At 16.9% G+C, this 14,658-nt stretch overlaps 4 protein-coding genes across 4 annotated transcripts, besides 18 other annotated features; 3 read left to right on the top strand and 1 right to left on the bottom strand. All coding sequences in view use genetic code 6, as the record gives it.

Annotated features, from left to right (window-relative positions):
• Window positions 1-64: 64 nt before the first annotated feature.
• Window positions 65-114: a microsatellite.
• A 521-nt stretch (window positions 115-635) lies between these two features.
• Window positions 636-672: a microsatellite.
• Window positions 673-875: 203 nt separating this feature from the next.
• Window positions 876-913: a microsatellite.
• Window positions 914-996: 83 nt separating this feature from the next.
• Window positions 997-1,056: a microsatellite.
• Window positions 1,057-1,316: 260 nt separating this feature from the next.
• On the top strand, window positions 1,317-2,962 carry IMG5_067060 (rhesus type c glycoprotein, putative). Its single transcript, XM_004036847.1, has 2 exons — window positions 1,317-2,170; window positions 2,280-2,962. Exons 1-2 carry the CDS (start codon window positions 1,379-1,381, stop codon window positions 2,859-2,861), a joined length of 1,374 nt encoding a protein of 457 aa, XP_004036895.1. The 5' UTR covers window positions 1,317-1,378; the 3' UTR covers window positions 2,862-2,962.
• A 168-nt stretch (window positions 2,963-3,130) lies between these two features.
• Window positions 3,131-3,165: a microsatellite.
• Window positions 3,135-3,212: a microsatellite.
• Window positions 3,213-3,599: 387 nt separating this feature from the next.
• Window positions 3,600-3,632: a microsatellite.
• A 669-nt stretch (window positions 3,633-4,301) lies between these two features.
• Window positions 4,302-4,349: a microsatellite.
• A 27-nt stretch (window positions 4,350-4,376) lies between these two features.
• Window positions 4,377-4,439: a microsatellite.
• Window positions 4,433-4,485: a microsatellite.
• A 44-nt stretch (window positions 4,486-4,529) lies between these two features.
• Window positions 4,530-4,586: a microsatellite.
• Window positions 4,587-4,784: 198 nt separating this feature from the next.
• IMG5_067050 (hypothetical protein) lies at window positions 4,785-6,889 on the top strand (the record flags this gene model as incomplete). The annotated part of the gene is made up of 3 exons (XM_004036846.1): window positions 4,785-4,845; window positions 4,895-5,149; window positions 5,193-6,889. Exons 1-3 carry the CDS (start codon window positions 4,809-4,811, stop codon window positions 6,887-6,889), a joined length of 1,989 nt encoding a protein of 662 aa, XP_004036894.1. The 5' UTR covers window positions 4,785-4,808.
• Window positions 4,850-4,893: a microsatellite.
• Window positions 6,890-7,086: 197 nt separating the features above from the next.
• Window positions 7,087-7,149: a microsatellite.
• A 2,066-nt stretch (window positions 7,150-9,215) lies between these two features.
• IMG5_067040 (protein kinase domain protein) lies at window positions 9,216-10,137 on the bottom strand (the record flags this gene model as incomplete). Its single annotated transcript, XM_004036845.1, has 4 exons — window positions 9,216-9,404; window positions 9,454-9,681; window positions 9,732-10,083; window positions 10,130-10,137. 4 exons carry the CDS (start codon window positions 10,135-10,137, stop codon window positions 9,216-9,218), a joined length of 777 nt encoding a protein of 258 aa, XP_004036893.1.
• A 1,191-nt stretch (window positions 10,138-11,328) lies between these two features.
• Window positions 11,329-11,368: a microsatellite.
• Window positions 11,330-11,378: a microsatellite.
• Window positions 11,331-12,822, top strand: IMG5_067030 (hypothetical protein). The gene is made up of 6 exons (XM_004036844.1): window positions 11,331-11,411; window positions 11,456-11,689; window positions 11,767-11,876; window positions 11,941-12,188; window positions 12,375-12,510; window positions 12,569-12,822. Exons 1-6 carry the CDS (start codon window positions 11,386-11,388, stop codon window positions 12,661-12,663), a joined length of 849 nt encoding a protein of 282 aa, XP_004036892.1. The 5' UTR covers window positions 11,331-11,385; the 3' UTR covers window positions 12,664-12,822.
• Window positions 11,332-11,367: a microsatellite.
• Window positions 11,336-11,386: a microsatellite.
• A 164-nt stretch (window positions 12,823-12,986) lies between the features above and the next one.
• Window positions 12,987-13,028: a microsatellite.
• Window positions 13,029-14,658: the final 1,630 nt, after the last annotated feature.

The following is a 14,658-nucleotide window of genomic DNA, read 5'->3' as shown; positions in this document are numbered from 1 at the left end:
AATTAGCTAAATTAAATAGATTTATAAAAAAATTTATAAATTATTAATAATAATTAGAAAGAAGTTAAAAATTAAATTTAATTAAATATTAATTAATAAAATATATATATTTAAAATTAATTTTAATAATTAAAAAAAAATTGTTCATATGATAACTTTTCTTAAAATTTAAATTCAAGAGATTAAAAATAAAAAAAAAAAATTAGAAATGACACTAATTATCATAAAAATTTACTAAAAGGATTCAAAAGTTATATGTAAAAAGTATATGATAATGATAAATAATATTTTAATTCTTTCTCAGAATACTTTTAAAACTTAAAATTAAATAATGAACTTATAATTAACTTGTTATCTACATCTCAGTATAAATAATAGTTTGAATAATTCCTTTAAGAAGATCCTTTATGGTGGATTAAAAAAGCTAATATTATTGATGTTAATAAGTAATTGAAATTTTTTGAAATTGTAAAGGGTAAAAACTATATATTGATTAAAAATAAAAGAAAGCTTTTATAAATACTTTCATAATGAAATTAAAAATAAAAAAATGTGTTTAATTAATATTATTATTTTCAATTCAATAAAAGAAAATTAAATAAATATATAATTAATATTTTATTTTATAAATTTTTATATATAATTAAAATTATATATAAAAATATATATATTTTATTATTATTTATTTTTTAATTTTTATTCTTATTCTAAATTAAATTATAACTAAATCTAATTTTAATAAATATTCAAAAAAACCTTTTTTAATTATTTATATATATAAAAAATTTACATTTTTTATAATGTTATTAAATTTGTAATTTATATTTAATTTTTATTATTTTTAATTAATTCAATACAAATACCTTATTTTTTAATAAATTTAAAATTCTATTTAAATATAAAATTTTATTTATTAATCAAATAATTATAGTAAATTGAATTGCTAAAAATAACAAATGCATATATTAAAAACAAAATTTATAAAAAAACTATTTTTAAAATTATATAATTTTTTTTTATAGAAATAAAATAAATAATCTTTTATTTCTAAAATAATCAATTTGTATTTTTTAATTTCCAAATATTATTATTATTGGAAATATATAATTTATGGATTAATAAATTAATATTTTTTCTTGATTAAAAACGACAGATTTGTTTGCTCTTTAATTAATTAAAAAAAAACAATAAATGCATATATAAAAAAAATATATTCAAATTATATTATATTTTAAATATGAACACAATAAAAACCATTAATTTAAAATATTAAATATAAAGAAATCAATCAAATTATAAATCATAAAAAAAATAATAGAATTAAAAATACAGATTAAATAAAAAAAATAAGTAAAAAAACTTAGATCGTTTAAAAAAAATGGGAAAACACGAAATAAACTAAACATCATTAAAAGAATAATAGAAATTTATGACTTTACTTGTAATAATAGAGATATTTTGCATAATATTCCATTCAGTTTGCGGCCAATATAAAACTAATGACTTCTAAAGTTATAAATATCCATAATGGTAAGATGTAAACGTCATGATATTTGTTGGCTTTGGATTTTTAATGACATTTCTACGCCGATATAATTTCGGAGCTGTAGCTTATACATTTTTAATAGGAGCAATTTCATTCCAATTATATCCTATATGGGAATTATTTTTCGAAAGAATATGGGATTCAGATCATGAGTTTAAAATAAATATGAATGTTTCTCTGTTAATTTTAAGTTCTTTTTGTTCTGGATCTATATTAATTGCTTATGGAGCTATAATAGGAAAAGTAACTCCCTTCTAATTACTTATAATGACTTTAGTACAAACTATAGGCTATACATTAAATGAAAGAATTGGTTTAAATATGGGAATTGCAGATATTGGAGGTTCTATGGTTATTCATACTTTTGGAGCTTTTTTCGGACTTGTAGTTTCTAAAATTGTTACTCCTAATAAGGCTTTTACTCATGCTAAAGCTGAATCAAATTATGTTTCTGATATTACTGCTTTTTTAGGGGCAATTTTCTTATCGAAGTTATTACGCCATCTTTTAATGGAGCGATGGCTGCTTAGGATTCAAGCCATTAAAACAGAGCTTTCATTAATACTGTATTATCATTAAGTGGTTCTACTTTTGCGACTTTTCTTACTTCAGCAGCACTTAGAAGTAATAATAAAAAATTTAACATGATAGATATATAAAATGCTACTTTGGCTGGAGGTGTTGCTATGGTATAAAAAAAAAATATTTATTTTATTTTATTTTTAAAAAAAAGGGTACATGTGCTGATATGCATATCTTACCGATATGGGCTATATCCATAGGATTTTTTTCTGGATTGGTTTCAACTTTTGGATTTAATAAACTATAAAGTTTTTTGGAAGAAAAAATTAAATTACACGATAGTTGTGGAGTTCTTAATTTACATGCCCTTCCGGGATTTTTAGGTGGTATTTTTGGCAGTATTGCAGCTTCTTAAGCTTAAAATATGGGAGATTCATCAAAATTAATAAGTGAAGTTTTTTCAAAAAGCTTAGATGATGATTGGAATGCATAAAAATAAGCTAAATTATAAATCGCTTATTTATTTATTACTTTAATATTATGTATTATTTTTGGATTTATAACTGGCTTATTAATGAAACTTTTAGGACATTCTCCTACTTTATTATATGATGATGGTGAATTTTTCCATATTCCAAATATTTAATATGAAGATTTGGCGTATATTATGGAAAAAGTAAAAGAGACTCACACTTTAGAAACTTAGTAAATATAAACTAAAACGAGTTAAAATTATTAGCTTTAAAATTTACAATGTAATTAAAATCCTGAATAATAACCTATTGATACTTGACTCGAATCTCCTGAGTTTTCGATTTTAAATAAAATATATATATTATTAAATATTCATATTGTTTTTATTATATTTACTAATAATTTATTTTATTATTTTTTTAAAAAAAATAACTATCAAAATTATAATAAAATTTTTAAATTAATAAAAAAAAAATCAATGGATCCTTAGTTAGGATTAATTATAAAAAAATTAGGTAGGACATTTGAAGATATAAAAGATGTAAAAGATGAAAGGCAAAAATTAGAATAAAAAATAGAACTTTTAAAATAAGAAAAATAAAAAGTATAAGAAACATAAAAAGATTAAAAAGAATAAGAATAAAAATTACAAAATGATGAAAAATAATAACTTTTAAACATAATTGAATTTCAAAAAAAATAAATGGAAGAAAAATAATAATAACTAATTAATATTTCAGATTAAATGAATGATGTAATTAAAGAAAACAATGAATATTAAGAGAAAGAAAAACTTTTAAAAAATAGTCATTTAGATTTATAAACATCTGTTGCAAAATTATAATTAAATTAAGGAGAAACAGATCAGTAAATATAAAAAGAAACCAAAAATTATCAATTAAATTAATAGAAATGCAATTAATAAAAATAGTTAATATAAAATATAACCAAAAAATTAGATTTCAAAATTTTTGAAGACTATAAATTAAAAAAAGATTAAGTAAAAAAGTTATAAGAAAACCTTAAGTAATAAATAATTAAATTAGAAGAACACATAAAATTAAATAATAAATTAAATTAATCAATAAATGCTATTGTATATGAAATTAAATAAATATAAGAGAAAATATAATAAAATTAAAATGAAATTTTATAATTACAGGAATCTTTATTAAAAAATAATTAAATTTTATAATAATTAAATTGAATTTTTTAAATTTCTATTTTTTTTGATTAATAAGAATTATTAATTTATATTTTTGTCAATAATATAGTATTAAATAAATCTTTATATTTTATATATTAATTTTTTATTTTTTTAATTAAACTATTTCTATTTAATAATTCGCTAATATAAATAAATAGAAGATTAAACGATTTGTAATTAAAAAAATAATTTATATATTTTTTTTATATCAGTTATTAATAAATAAAAATTAATTAAATATAAGAATAAGATAAATTTATTTAATAAAAATAATTACAAAAAAAATTTATTATAGAAAAATTAAATTTAAAATGTTAAAAAAATATAAAAATTATTAAGATTTATATTTATATATTTATTTTATGTGAAAAAAAAATTCTTTTAAATTATAATATAATAAAAAAATTAAAATTTTTATTTATTTAAATTATGAAAATAAATTTATTTTGTAAAAAAAAAAAAAAAAATATAAAAAAAATAATCATTTAAATATATATAAATAAATTATAAATTAATTTTTTTTAAATACTAAGACATTATATAAATAAGGTTTATAATAATTATAATAAATATAATTTAATATAATATAATAAAATATAAAAAAAAAAAATTATATTATTTAATGAGTTATATATAAAATAAATATGTATATATATATATATAAATATTAATATAGAAATATTTATATATTTCTAATTATATATATTTTTATAGTTATAATTAAATTTTTAATTATTTATCAAAATTTATATATACATTAATATATGTTCATTTTTAAAAATATAAATAAATATATTTATATATATATATATATATATATATATATATATATATATAATTATATTTAATTATATTTTTCTTTTTCTAAATATTAATTTCTGGAATTCTTATGGAATTTAAATTTATAAAATTACTATTTATATTTGTTTACATTTATTTATATAAAGCAATTACATTTTTTTTCAATAAATAATCATATTTTTATAACATCAATAATTTTCTCACATAAAATTATAATTAATTAATATATAATTATAGAATTATAAGAATAAAAAAAATATGAATATGGATACTTATCCTTCAAATATTAAAGAAAGTAAAAAAATAATCAATAAAAACAAATAAATAAATAATAAATAAATAAGGTGATGCTTTATAAAATATTCTAATTGATACCGTTAATTTTCACCCCGAAAATATCTCGCCAACTAAAAAAGCTATTAAAATAACGAATCCTTTAGAACTTACATGGGAAAATTTAAATATATTTGCATATGTTAATCATAAAGTAAAGGCTGATAACGGAAAACTAACCAAAGTTAATGAAAAAAAATAAATTTTAAAAGACCTTAGTGGATCAATAAAACCTGGTAATTTTACAGCAATTCTCGGGCCTTCAGGTAAAAAAAAAAAAAATTAAAAATGATTAAAATTAAAAAAAAGGTTCCGGAAAAACAACATTATTGAATTTTTTATCTGGACGTTTAGTCGCTAATAATATGGAAATTGAAGGTTCTTTATATTTAAATGGTTAAAAAATTGACGATATGGGAAACTATTCAAATTAAATAGCTTATGTAATGCAAGACGATATTTTATTAGCAACATTTACTCCCTATGAAGCATTTAAATTCAGTGCCGACATGCGTTTAAAAGATATATCAGAAGATGAAAAAATATAAAAAGTGAAATCATTGATAAAACTCCTAGGCTTAGAAAAATGTAAAGACACAAAAGTCGGAAATGCCATTATCAGAGGTATATCAGGAGGAGAGCGTAAAAGAACATCAATTGGTGTCGAATTGTTAACTAATCCTTCCATTTTATTTTTAGATGAACCCACAACAGGTTTAGATTCCATAACATCATTAAATGTGATAGAATTGTTAAAAAAATTAAGTCATATTGGAGTTAACGTAATATCCACAATCCATTAACCTTCATCTGAAATATTCGTAATTTTCGAAAGACTAATACTGATTTGTGAAGGAAAAATTATTTATTAAGGAATAGCTAATTAAGCTGTTGAATATTTCAACCAATAGAATTTAAAATGTCCCGATTTTTCGAACCCAGCGGATTATTTCATGAAAATTATGAATGAGGAAGGTTTAATTATAGAATATTTACAAAAAGGTAATTTGGAAATTTCAGATGAATAAATAAATAAAGAATTCAAATAAAGATTAGAAAAAATGGTAACAATATATAAATAATCTGATTAAATAAAAGACCTTAAATCAACTTATAATTAAGTCCCTACTAAAAACGATAACAGATTCAATGTAAGTGTAATAAAATAATTTTCCCTTCTTTTCAAAAGATGTTTCATTACATAAGTAAGAAACCCAATGGATCTTCTTCTTAAAACCATATAAATTATTGTTTTTTCCATAGCTACTATTATAGTATTTAATCCTCTTGGAGATGGATAGGCTGGTATTCAAAATAGAAACGGAGCTTTATTTTTTATTTCTACAATGTCTGCTTTTTCTTCTATTTAAGGATCAATTTCTACTTTTTAATAAGACAGAGGACTATTCTTGAGAGAAAGATTAAATAAAAGTTATACTGTGGGTGCTTATTTCTGGGGAAAAAGCTTATCTGAATTACCTTTTCATATATATTATCCTATTATTTAGGTCGCAATGACTTATTATGCTATTGGACTTAATAATAATGATGCAAAATATTTCTTTATCCTCGCAGCTGCTATGATATGTACTTATTTCTACGGTGTATCATATGGATTATTTATTTCTGTTATTGTACCAAAAATGGAAATCGCTATGGCTCTTATTCCTATATTAGTTATTCCTTTTATGGTTTTGGGAGGTTTATATGTAAATACTAATAATATTCCCGATTTCCTTAAATGGATTGAATATTTATCTATGTTTAAATATGGATATTAAGCTGCAGCTTTAAATGAATTTGATAATCTTAATTTTGAGTGCATTAATCCTATTACTCAATAATAATGCAATCCAAAAGATTAGTTGGGATTTAGAGAAAGTATAGCCGAAAACTTTTATGCTTTAATTGGATTAGGATTATGTTTTAGACTTCTTGCTTATATATTTATGCATATTATTTCTTAACCTAAAAGACCTAAACTAAATTAAAAATTAAAATAATGATTTTTTTATAAACTAATTAATAAATAATTTTTAATTTAAAATTAATAAAAATATATTTATTATATAAATTTTAATTTATAAATTGTTTATTTTTTGTCATTTTATTTTTATAAGTTTTATCATTTTTTTAATATTTTTTTTTTAAATATATATTATTAAATAGAAATTATTTTTATATAGCATAGATATTTAAATTGATTATTTTTAATATATTACTATTATTTTAAATAAAATATTATTGTTAATATTTACTAATTATTATTCGAACATTAATTTTAAATTACGTTTGATTTTTTTAAATATATAAACATTATTTTCATTTCTAAACTAAAATTAATTATTAAATAGAAAAATTAAAAATGAGCGTATTAAGTGATAATTTAAGCCTAAATAACACTTATAGAACTAATATAAACTCAAACGAAGAAGAAGATGAAAAGAAAAGTATTCTAAATCAAACTAAATTGTAAGCAAAGAAAATAACTTTTAAGATTTTTCATTAAATAAAGAAGAAGATATGTATATAACATCAAGATTTGATACTGATTTCATAAATAACGCAATGATAGAAGGTTTAACAAATAATCTATAAGAAGAAGAAATAATCAATAAAAAATTTAGAAATACGAATAATATTAAAAAAAAAGAAGAATAAGAATAATTAAGATAATAAAATTATTTGCTTATTAAATAAAATCAAATGCTTTAATTTTAATTAAACGAACAAAAAAAAATGTTTTAATAAAAATATGATTAAAAATTGAAAGAAATCGAACTATTAAATAAAAAAACGAATTTATTATTATAATAGTAAAAAGAGAAATATGATAATAAAATAAATAATTATAAAGAATAAATAAAAATGTATCAAATAAACATAAATAATATTAGATAATCTTAAATTAGAAAAGTCACTGATTTTAAATAAAAAAATATACATTAAAATCTTAAATATTCTAGCTAAAATTATAATAATATAAGTGAAAGTTTTGCTAATGAAAATTCTGAAAGTGATTAATATGAAACAAAATCTAAAAATTAAAAAAAAATTAATAATCTCTTTGTATTAGAATAATAATTATAATAGTAATAATAATAGTTTTAATTAAAATAATACTAAAAATACAAGTTTAATAAGGGTTAAATAATATAAGGATTATTTCAATAATGATAATTTTAATATGAAAAATAAGAATAATCTAAGTAGCCTAGTTAAAAACTAAAGGATAGAAAGCCTAACATAAAAACATTAACAGCAAAATTATTTAAAGTTTTGATTAAAATAATATATTAAAATGTTTTATTTATCATATAAAAAATAAGCAAAAAATTTATTTTAATTTTTTTGAATGTTTTATTTATTATATTTAATATCTTTATATTTTTATATTAAGAATAATATATTTTCTTATCATTAACTTTATAAATTATAATAGAGTATTTATATATTTATTTTTTGTTTCTATTTAAGTTTTTATTTTTAGCTGTGTCAAAAAAAAATATTTTCCGCATATTTATTTTTGAAATTTTAATCAAATTAATATTTTGAAAAAAATTTAAATTTTAATACAGAAAAATATATAAAAAAATGCAAAATAGGGCTTAATAAAATATAAAATATATTATTGAAAATGATGTTTAATTAATTAAAAAACAATTTTAAGAAATACATGAATAATAAGTATAGAAACTAATAAAATTCTAAGATGAACTTTTATAAATAATACCAGAATGTATTTTAGATATGACTGTTGAATAATTTTTAAATTCAAATAATAATTTGAATAACTACTTTAATATAGCTTAGAAGTAAAATCTTTAAGAATTAAATAATAAAATTGAAAATTTTTAAGATAAAAATTCTAGAAATTAACTGAAGTCAGAATTCAAAAAATAAAAAGAACTAGATTTGATTCTGAAAAAAAATATAATTTATCATAAAATAAGAATAAGGAAAATATTTATTTTGAAAGCGGTTCAAAAGAAAAAATTTATAATAATAGTTCTAATAAAGAAAATAATAGCCCAATATTGAAAGCTAAAAATAAATGGAAAATATGAATAAAAATAAAAATAAAAATATCTATTTATATTTTACAAAAAACAATTAAATATGTTATAAAAATTTATTTATTCTTAACAAAAATAAAATAATTGTGTTTTATAAATATAAGAAAAAAAAATATATGTAAACAATAAAATTTGATTTAAAGCAAATTAAAAATAGTATAAAAATAATATAAATATATTATAAATTAATTCAAAATTATATATATAATAATTTTCTCATTTAATATAACTTTTTTAAATAAAAAATATTGAATAATCATCTCAACAATTTAATTATATCGTTTGTAATTTATTAATTTTATTAAGATTTATTTGTATTCTTGTTAAGCCATTAATGATTTATTAATTAATATAAATTCATTCTTTCATCAGGTTCTTTTACTAATATATTACTAATAAAATTTTATGCATCTTTTGAAATATAACTAGGAATATTAATTTTCGCCTAAAAAAATAATAATCATAAAATAAAAATATTTTATATATATAAATACTTCTCTAATTTACTAAAGCATTTATTCATTATTACTATAAATAAATGGAGGTTTTCCAGTTAACATTTCAAAAGTAATAACTCCTATACTCCAAATGTCAATACTAATTCCATAGTTGTTTCCACTAGCCATTTCTGGGCTTATATAATCTAAAGTACCACAAAAAGTACTTCTTTAACATTCTGGGCTATAAACACTACATCCGAAATCAGAAATTTTAATTATATCCTTTTTTTAAAGAAAAAAAATAAATGAATTGTTTAAAAGTATTATTGTACTTAGGAGATCAATATATTTTCTAATTTAATATCTCTATGTATTATATAATTTTAATGTAAATATTATACTGCTTCTAATATTTATTTTATATAAAATATCGCTGTATCTTCATCAAATCTGTTTTCTAGTTGCAATTATAAATTTTATTTCAAGTTTCCATTTGAAGCATATTCTTGGATTAAATAAACACAATTTTTGTCAAAATAAAATCCATATAATTTAGTCATATTTATATGTTTTAAAAAGAATTAGATTTTAATTTCATTCAATATATGATTTTGTACATTTAATTTAAATAATGTTGATTTTTTTATTTTTTTTAATGAAACAATCATTCCTGTATTTAAATCTCTTTAAATTGATTAATTTTTTAAATATATATATAAAATAAAATTACCTAGCCATATAAACTTCACTGAATTTTCCACTTCCTAAATGTTTACCAATCTGAAAATTATCAGATTTAAAGATATTATTTAATTAAATTTATTACTAAAAACAATTTATTGCTCTTCTTTTTTTCAAATAATCTTCTTGAATATTCATAATGCTTTCTTTTTCATTATTAATTGTTATATTTATAAAAATGTTCTTATTCAAGCTTTCACTATTAGTAATAATAGAATATTCAGAATATGATTTCTGATTTCTATTTTAATTCTAAAAAATAAAACTGCTATTGTTTTAATTTGATAAAAAACTATTTATGTTTCTTTCAGGAGATATTTAATAATTATTATAACTTTAATTTTTTTAATTTAAAAACTTATTCTAATAATTAAAATGTTCTGAAAAATTTTAAAGATAAGAATTTTTAGTATTATTAGTTTAAACAGAATTAGTTTTATTATTATAATAAACGAAACTATTTTTTTTATTAATACTATTACAATTTAGAGAAAAATTATTTTTAAGATCGTAACTGGTATTTAAAATATTAGATTGAAATTCCTAATTATCTTATTTATGTGGGATTAAATTCATACTTTTTATTTATTTCTATTATTCTAAATTAGTATTTCCTTTGTAAAGCGTTTACATTTAATATATATAATTTTGCTTTTTTTCGTGTATTTATTATTCCATTTCATCTTATAAAGAAGAAAAATAATTTATTTACTTAATATCTATATTTTTACTAAGTTAATTTTTTAAACATTAATCAATATTTTAAATTTTTACTAAGATTTATTATTAAGTTTATTTATATTATAAATTTTAAAATTTATTATCATTTATTTACTAAAGAATATTTTAAACTTTTTAATCTAAATCACTTTTTTTATTTTTTGTTTGTTGTTTTTGTGTTGTAATAGTAAAATTTTCTTATTATGGGGAACTTTTATTATCTTTTAGTTGCCTTTGTTTTATTTATTAAATTAATTCTTCAATGTCTGTTTGATTTAATACTGTTTCTTTATTTAAATTTTATGAATAATTTTTCTCCATTTTCTTTCTATTCTAAATTAATAATTTTTTTTTCTTAGTTAATTTTTCTCAATTTTTTTTTTTTTTTTGAATAAAAAATATAATAATTTATTTTTAATTGAATAATTAATTTTAAAAAAATAAAAAAAAGAGGAAATTAATAATCCTAAAAAATAAATAAAAAAATAAATAAAGAAAAAAAATAAAATATAAATTAACAAGAAAATGAAAAAAGCATTAGAAAGATTACAGTAACAATAATAAAATAAATAGATAAATAAATAATAAAAAAAAGCGATATAGTTTTCTAACCTTCAATAAGATGGTATAAATTACCCAACCCAGATGTAAGAAGAAGCAGATATCCAGCTCCAGGCTCAGAACCTATATTGGAAAGTGATCACTATATAGATTATAAAACATGCTTTAGAGACTCTATTCATAATATTCGTTATCATAAAGATATTAATCCATCAATAGCTGGATACGAATCATTATATGATCCTATTAATTAATTAGATACAGAAAAGTAAAAAATCTAATAATCAAATTAATTAAAATAAATTTAATTATTAAAAAAATAAAAATATATTCAAAATTAAAAAGATTATATATATATGGATATTTAAAAAAAGAAGATTTTAACAATTAAGAGAAAATATAGGCTGCAATATAAGAATTTGAAAAAAAAGAAAAAAGACCTGTTTCCAGTTATGGTTTATTAATTTTTTATTATAATAAATACAGATTAATAATTATTAAAAAAAAAAAAAAAAAAAGTTGTATACGATTAAAATTTTGCTGAAGATAAGCCTGTAACAAAAGGAAATAGAGAATCTGTTTAACATTTCATACGTGAATAATTTGAATTTTATAGAGAAGTAAATGCTTCTGAAAGATATACTAATGATGTGGAAACATTATATAAACCTAACTTGTGGATTTACAAACAATATGATTTAGCAGCAGATGATCCAGTATATAGATAATTAAAATTAGATATGGAGAGAGTTTTTGAAATTTAAGCTGTAATAAAAAAAAATTAATTATAAAACATATTTTACTTTTTGGCATTTTTTTTTTATAAACTTATTTAATCGAACAAAAAATAAGTAATAATTGATTTTTCATCTCATTTTTTATGTCATTGAATTTAAAATAAAATAAAATAATATTAAAAAGTAATATTTATTTTTATTTATATTTAAAAAAAGTATTAAAGATAAGAAGAAGGATATTAATAAACTTTTAAAGGCGATCCTGATTTTTGGTAAGTATTAGATAGTACTTTTGATCCTGAAAATATTCAAAAAGTTTAAATAGCGATTGGTGACAAAACTACAAATTATGGTATTTATTTATAAATATATATATTTTTATTAATTTATTATTCGGTATAATATTTTAGACACTAAGGATTTAGCATTATATCATAATAAAGAAAGATATCATGTTTAAGGAATTATTTAATATCCTATTCGCACTAATTTAATAATAGAATGATATTTTATTTTTTTAAATAATTTATATTTTATTAAAAAAATGTCAAAAAATAAAGTATTTTACATAAAAATATTTTATTTTAATTATTTTTATGTATTTTTTATTATTTTAAAAAATTAAAAGTAATAAATTTACTAAAACCATGCATTTTTTATATTTTAAACTACAGATTAAGTATAATTTATTAAAAACAAATTTAAAATAAAATAATATATATATATAATAACAAAAAATTATTTATTTTCTTCTAAATTTATTATTATAAATAATTTCTTAAAAATTTATAAAAATTTATTAAATTTATATAATATAAATATATTATAATTTTTTATTTATTTATTTTTAATAATGTTATTTTTTATTATTATTTATATTAAATATTTTACCATTATTTTTATTTTTTTATTTTTTTTAAATTTTCAAATAAAAATTCTTACATGCTATATTTAAAATACTATCTTAAAAAATTAAGAACAAGTTAATGCTATTTTTATTTTTCGATAATATAGCTATTATTATGTTTAATTTTGATTACATATGTTTTTATTATTTATTATAAAATTAAATTTATATTAATTTCATATATATTTTTTTATTCAAAAAAAATAAATAGATTTTACTTGATCCAATAGAGCAGTATAAATATACTTTTATTAATTATTTTATTTTATATATTAAAAAACAACATCTATTTTAAGCCTGAAAAGCTTAGTTGTTTTTAGTTTAGAAGCGTTTTTAACTTTTATTATAATGATAGACATTTCTATAAGAATAGCAGCAGAAAGAAAAGTATTAAAAAAAAAAATCTATTTATAATTAAATCAAAATATAAATAAGAATTATTTTAATAATATATGGAATTTATTTGATTTAATAAATTTTTTTGTAGTTGTAATTATTTTAACAATTTTTTACGTTTAAAAATTGCATGAGTATATAAAATATATAATATAAATATTAATTATTAAATACGTTTTTAAATAATATAAAGATAAGTAGATTTAGAAGAAGATATAATAGGATTATCTTTAATTGGAACTAGATATGTATCACAAGTCTTAAGATTTATAATTATGATAAAACAGTTAAAATTAAAAATTATTTAAAATATATATTTATTAAATAAAATTAAGGTCACATTAGAATAAATTAATAAATGAATTAAAATAAATATAAATACCCTAATAATATGATTAAAGTAGCCTTTATACGAATAAAAATATATATGTCAAATGAAAACATGAATAAATTATTTTAAATTTTTATTAAATATTAATATATAATATATTTAAAATGTAATGTCAGCAAAAACTGTCGTTTATTAACATTAAAAAAACAGCAAGATTTTCATAATAATTATTTTAAAAATTCAGATGCCCTAATTCTAAATACTATTTAATATGTTTTACAATGTATTTTTCGTGGATTTATAAATAAAGTTCAATATCGTACTCATGTAAAATATGCATAAGTTAAAGTATATCAAAAGGCATTAAATCATAAATATTTTTTTATTAAAGAATATTATATATGAATAAAATTAATTTATTTTTATTAGGAATAAATTATTCAAGTTATAATATAAAAAAATCATTAATTGTTTACTTACTATAATTATAATAGTCTTGGATTTTCTAACGGACATCATAGAGTATATTTTTCATAAACTTCTCGTATTCAATTCTATCATTAGTAAAGAATATATTTTACCTTAAAATCCATTAAAGTAATATATATATGTTTTTATAATTAACTATTTGTTAAGGAGATTTTTTCATATTTTTATTTTCTTATAGTTAAAAGTTGAAATCAATTATAATATTATCTATTAAATCATAATAAGTTTCTTTTTATGTCTAAAGTATTTAATTTTGACATTTAACTAATAATGAATATAATTAACTATTTTATTCAAAAGAAATATCTTATTTAGATATTTAATCTAAAATGTATTCATTTAATTTTTAATCAAACTTGTTTATAATTTTTCCATAA

This window comes from Ichthyophthirius multifiliis (genome assembly GCF_000220395.1).
Source record: "Ichthyophthirius multifiliis unplaced genomic scaffold scaff_1120509250345, whole genome shotgun sequence".
Taxonomy (NCBI): domain Eukaryota; phylum Ciliophora; class Oligohymenophorea; order Hymenostomatida; genus Ichthyophthirius; species Ichthyophthirius multifiliis.
This window is presented reverse-complemented; position numbering and strand designations above follow the sequence as displayed.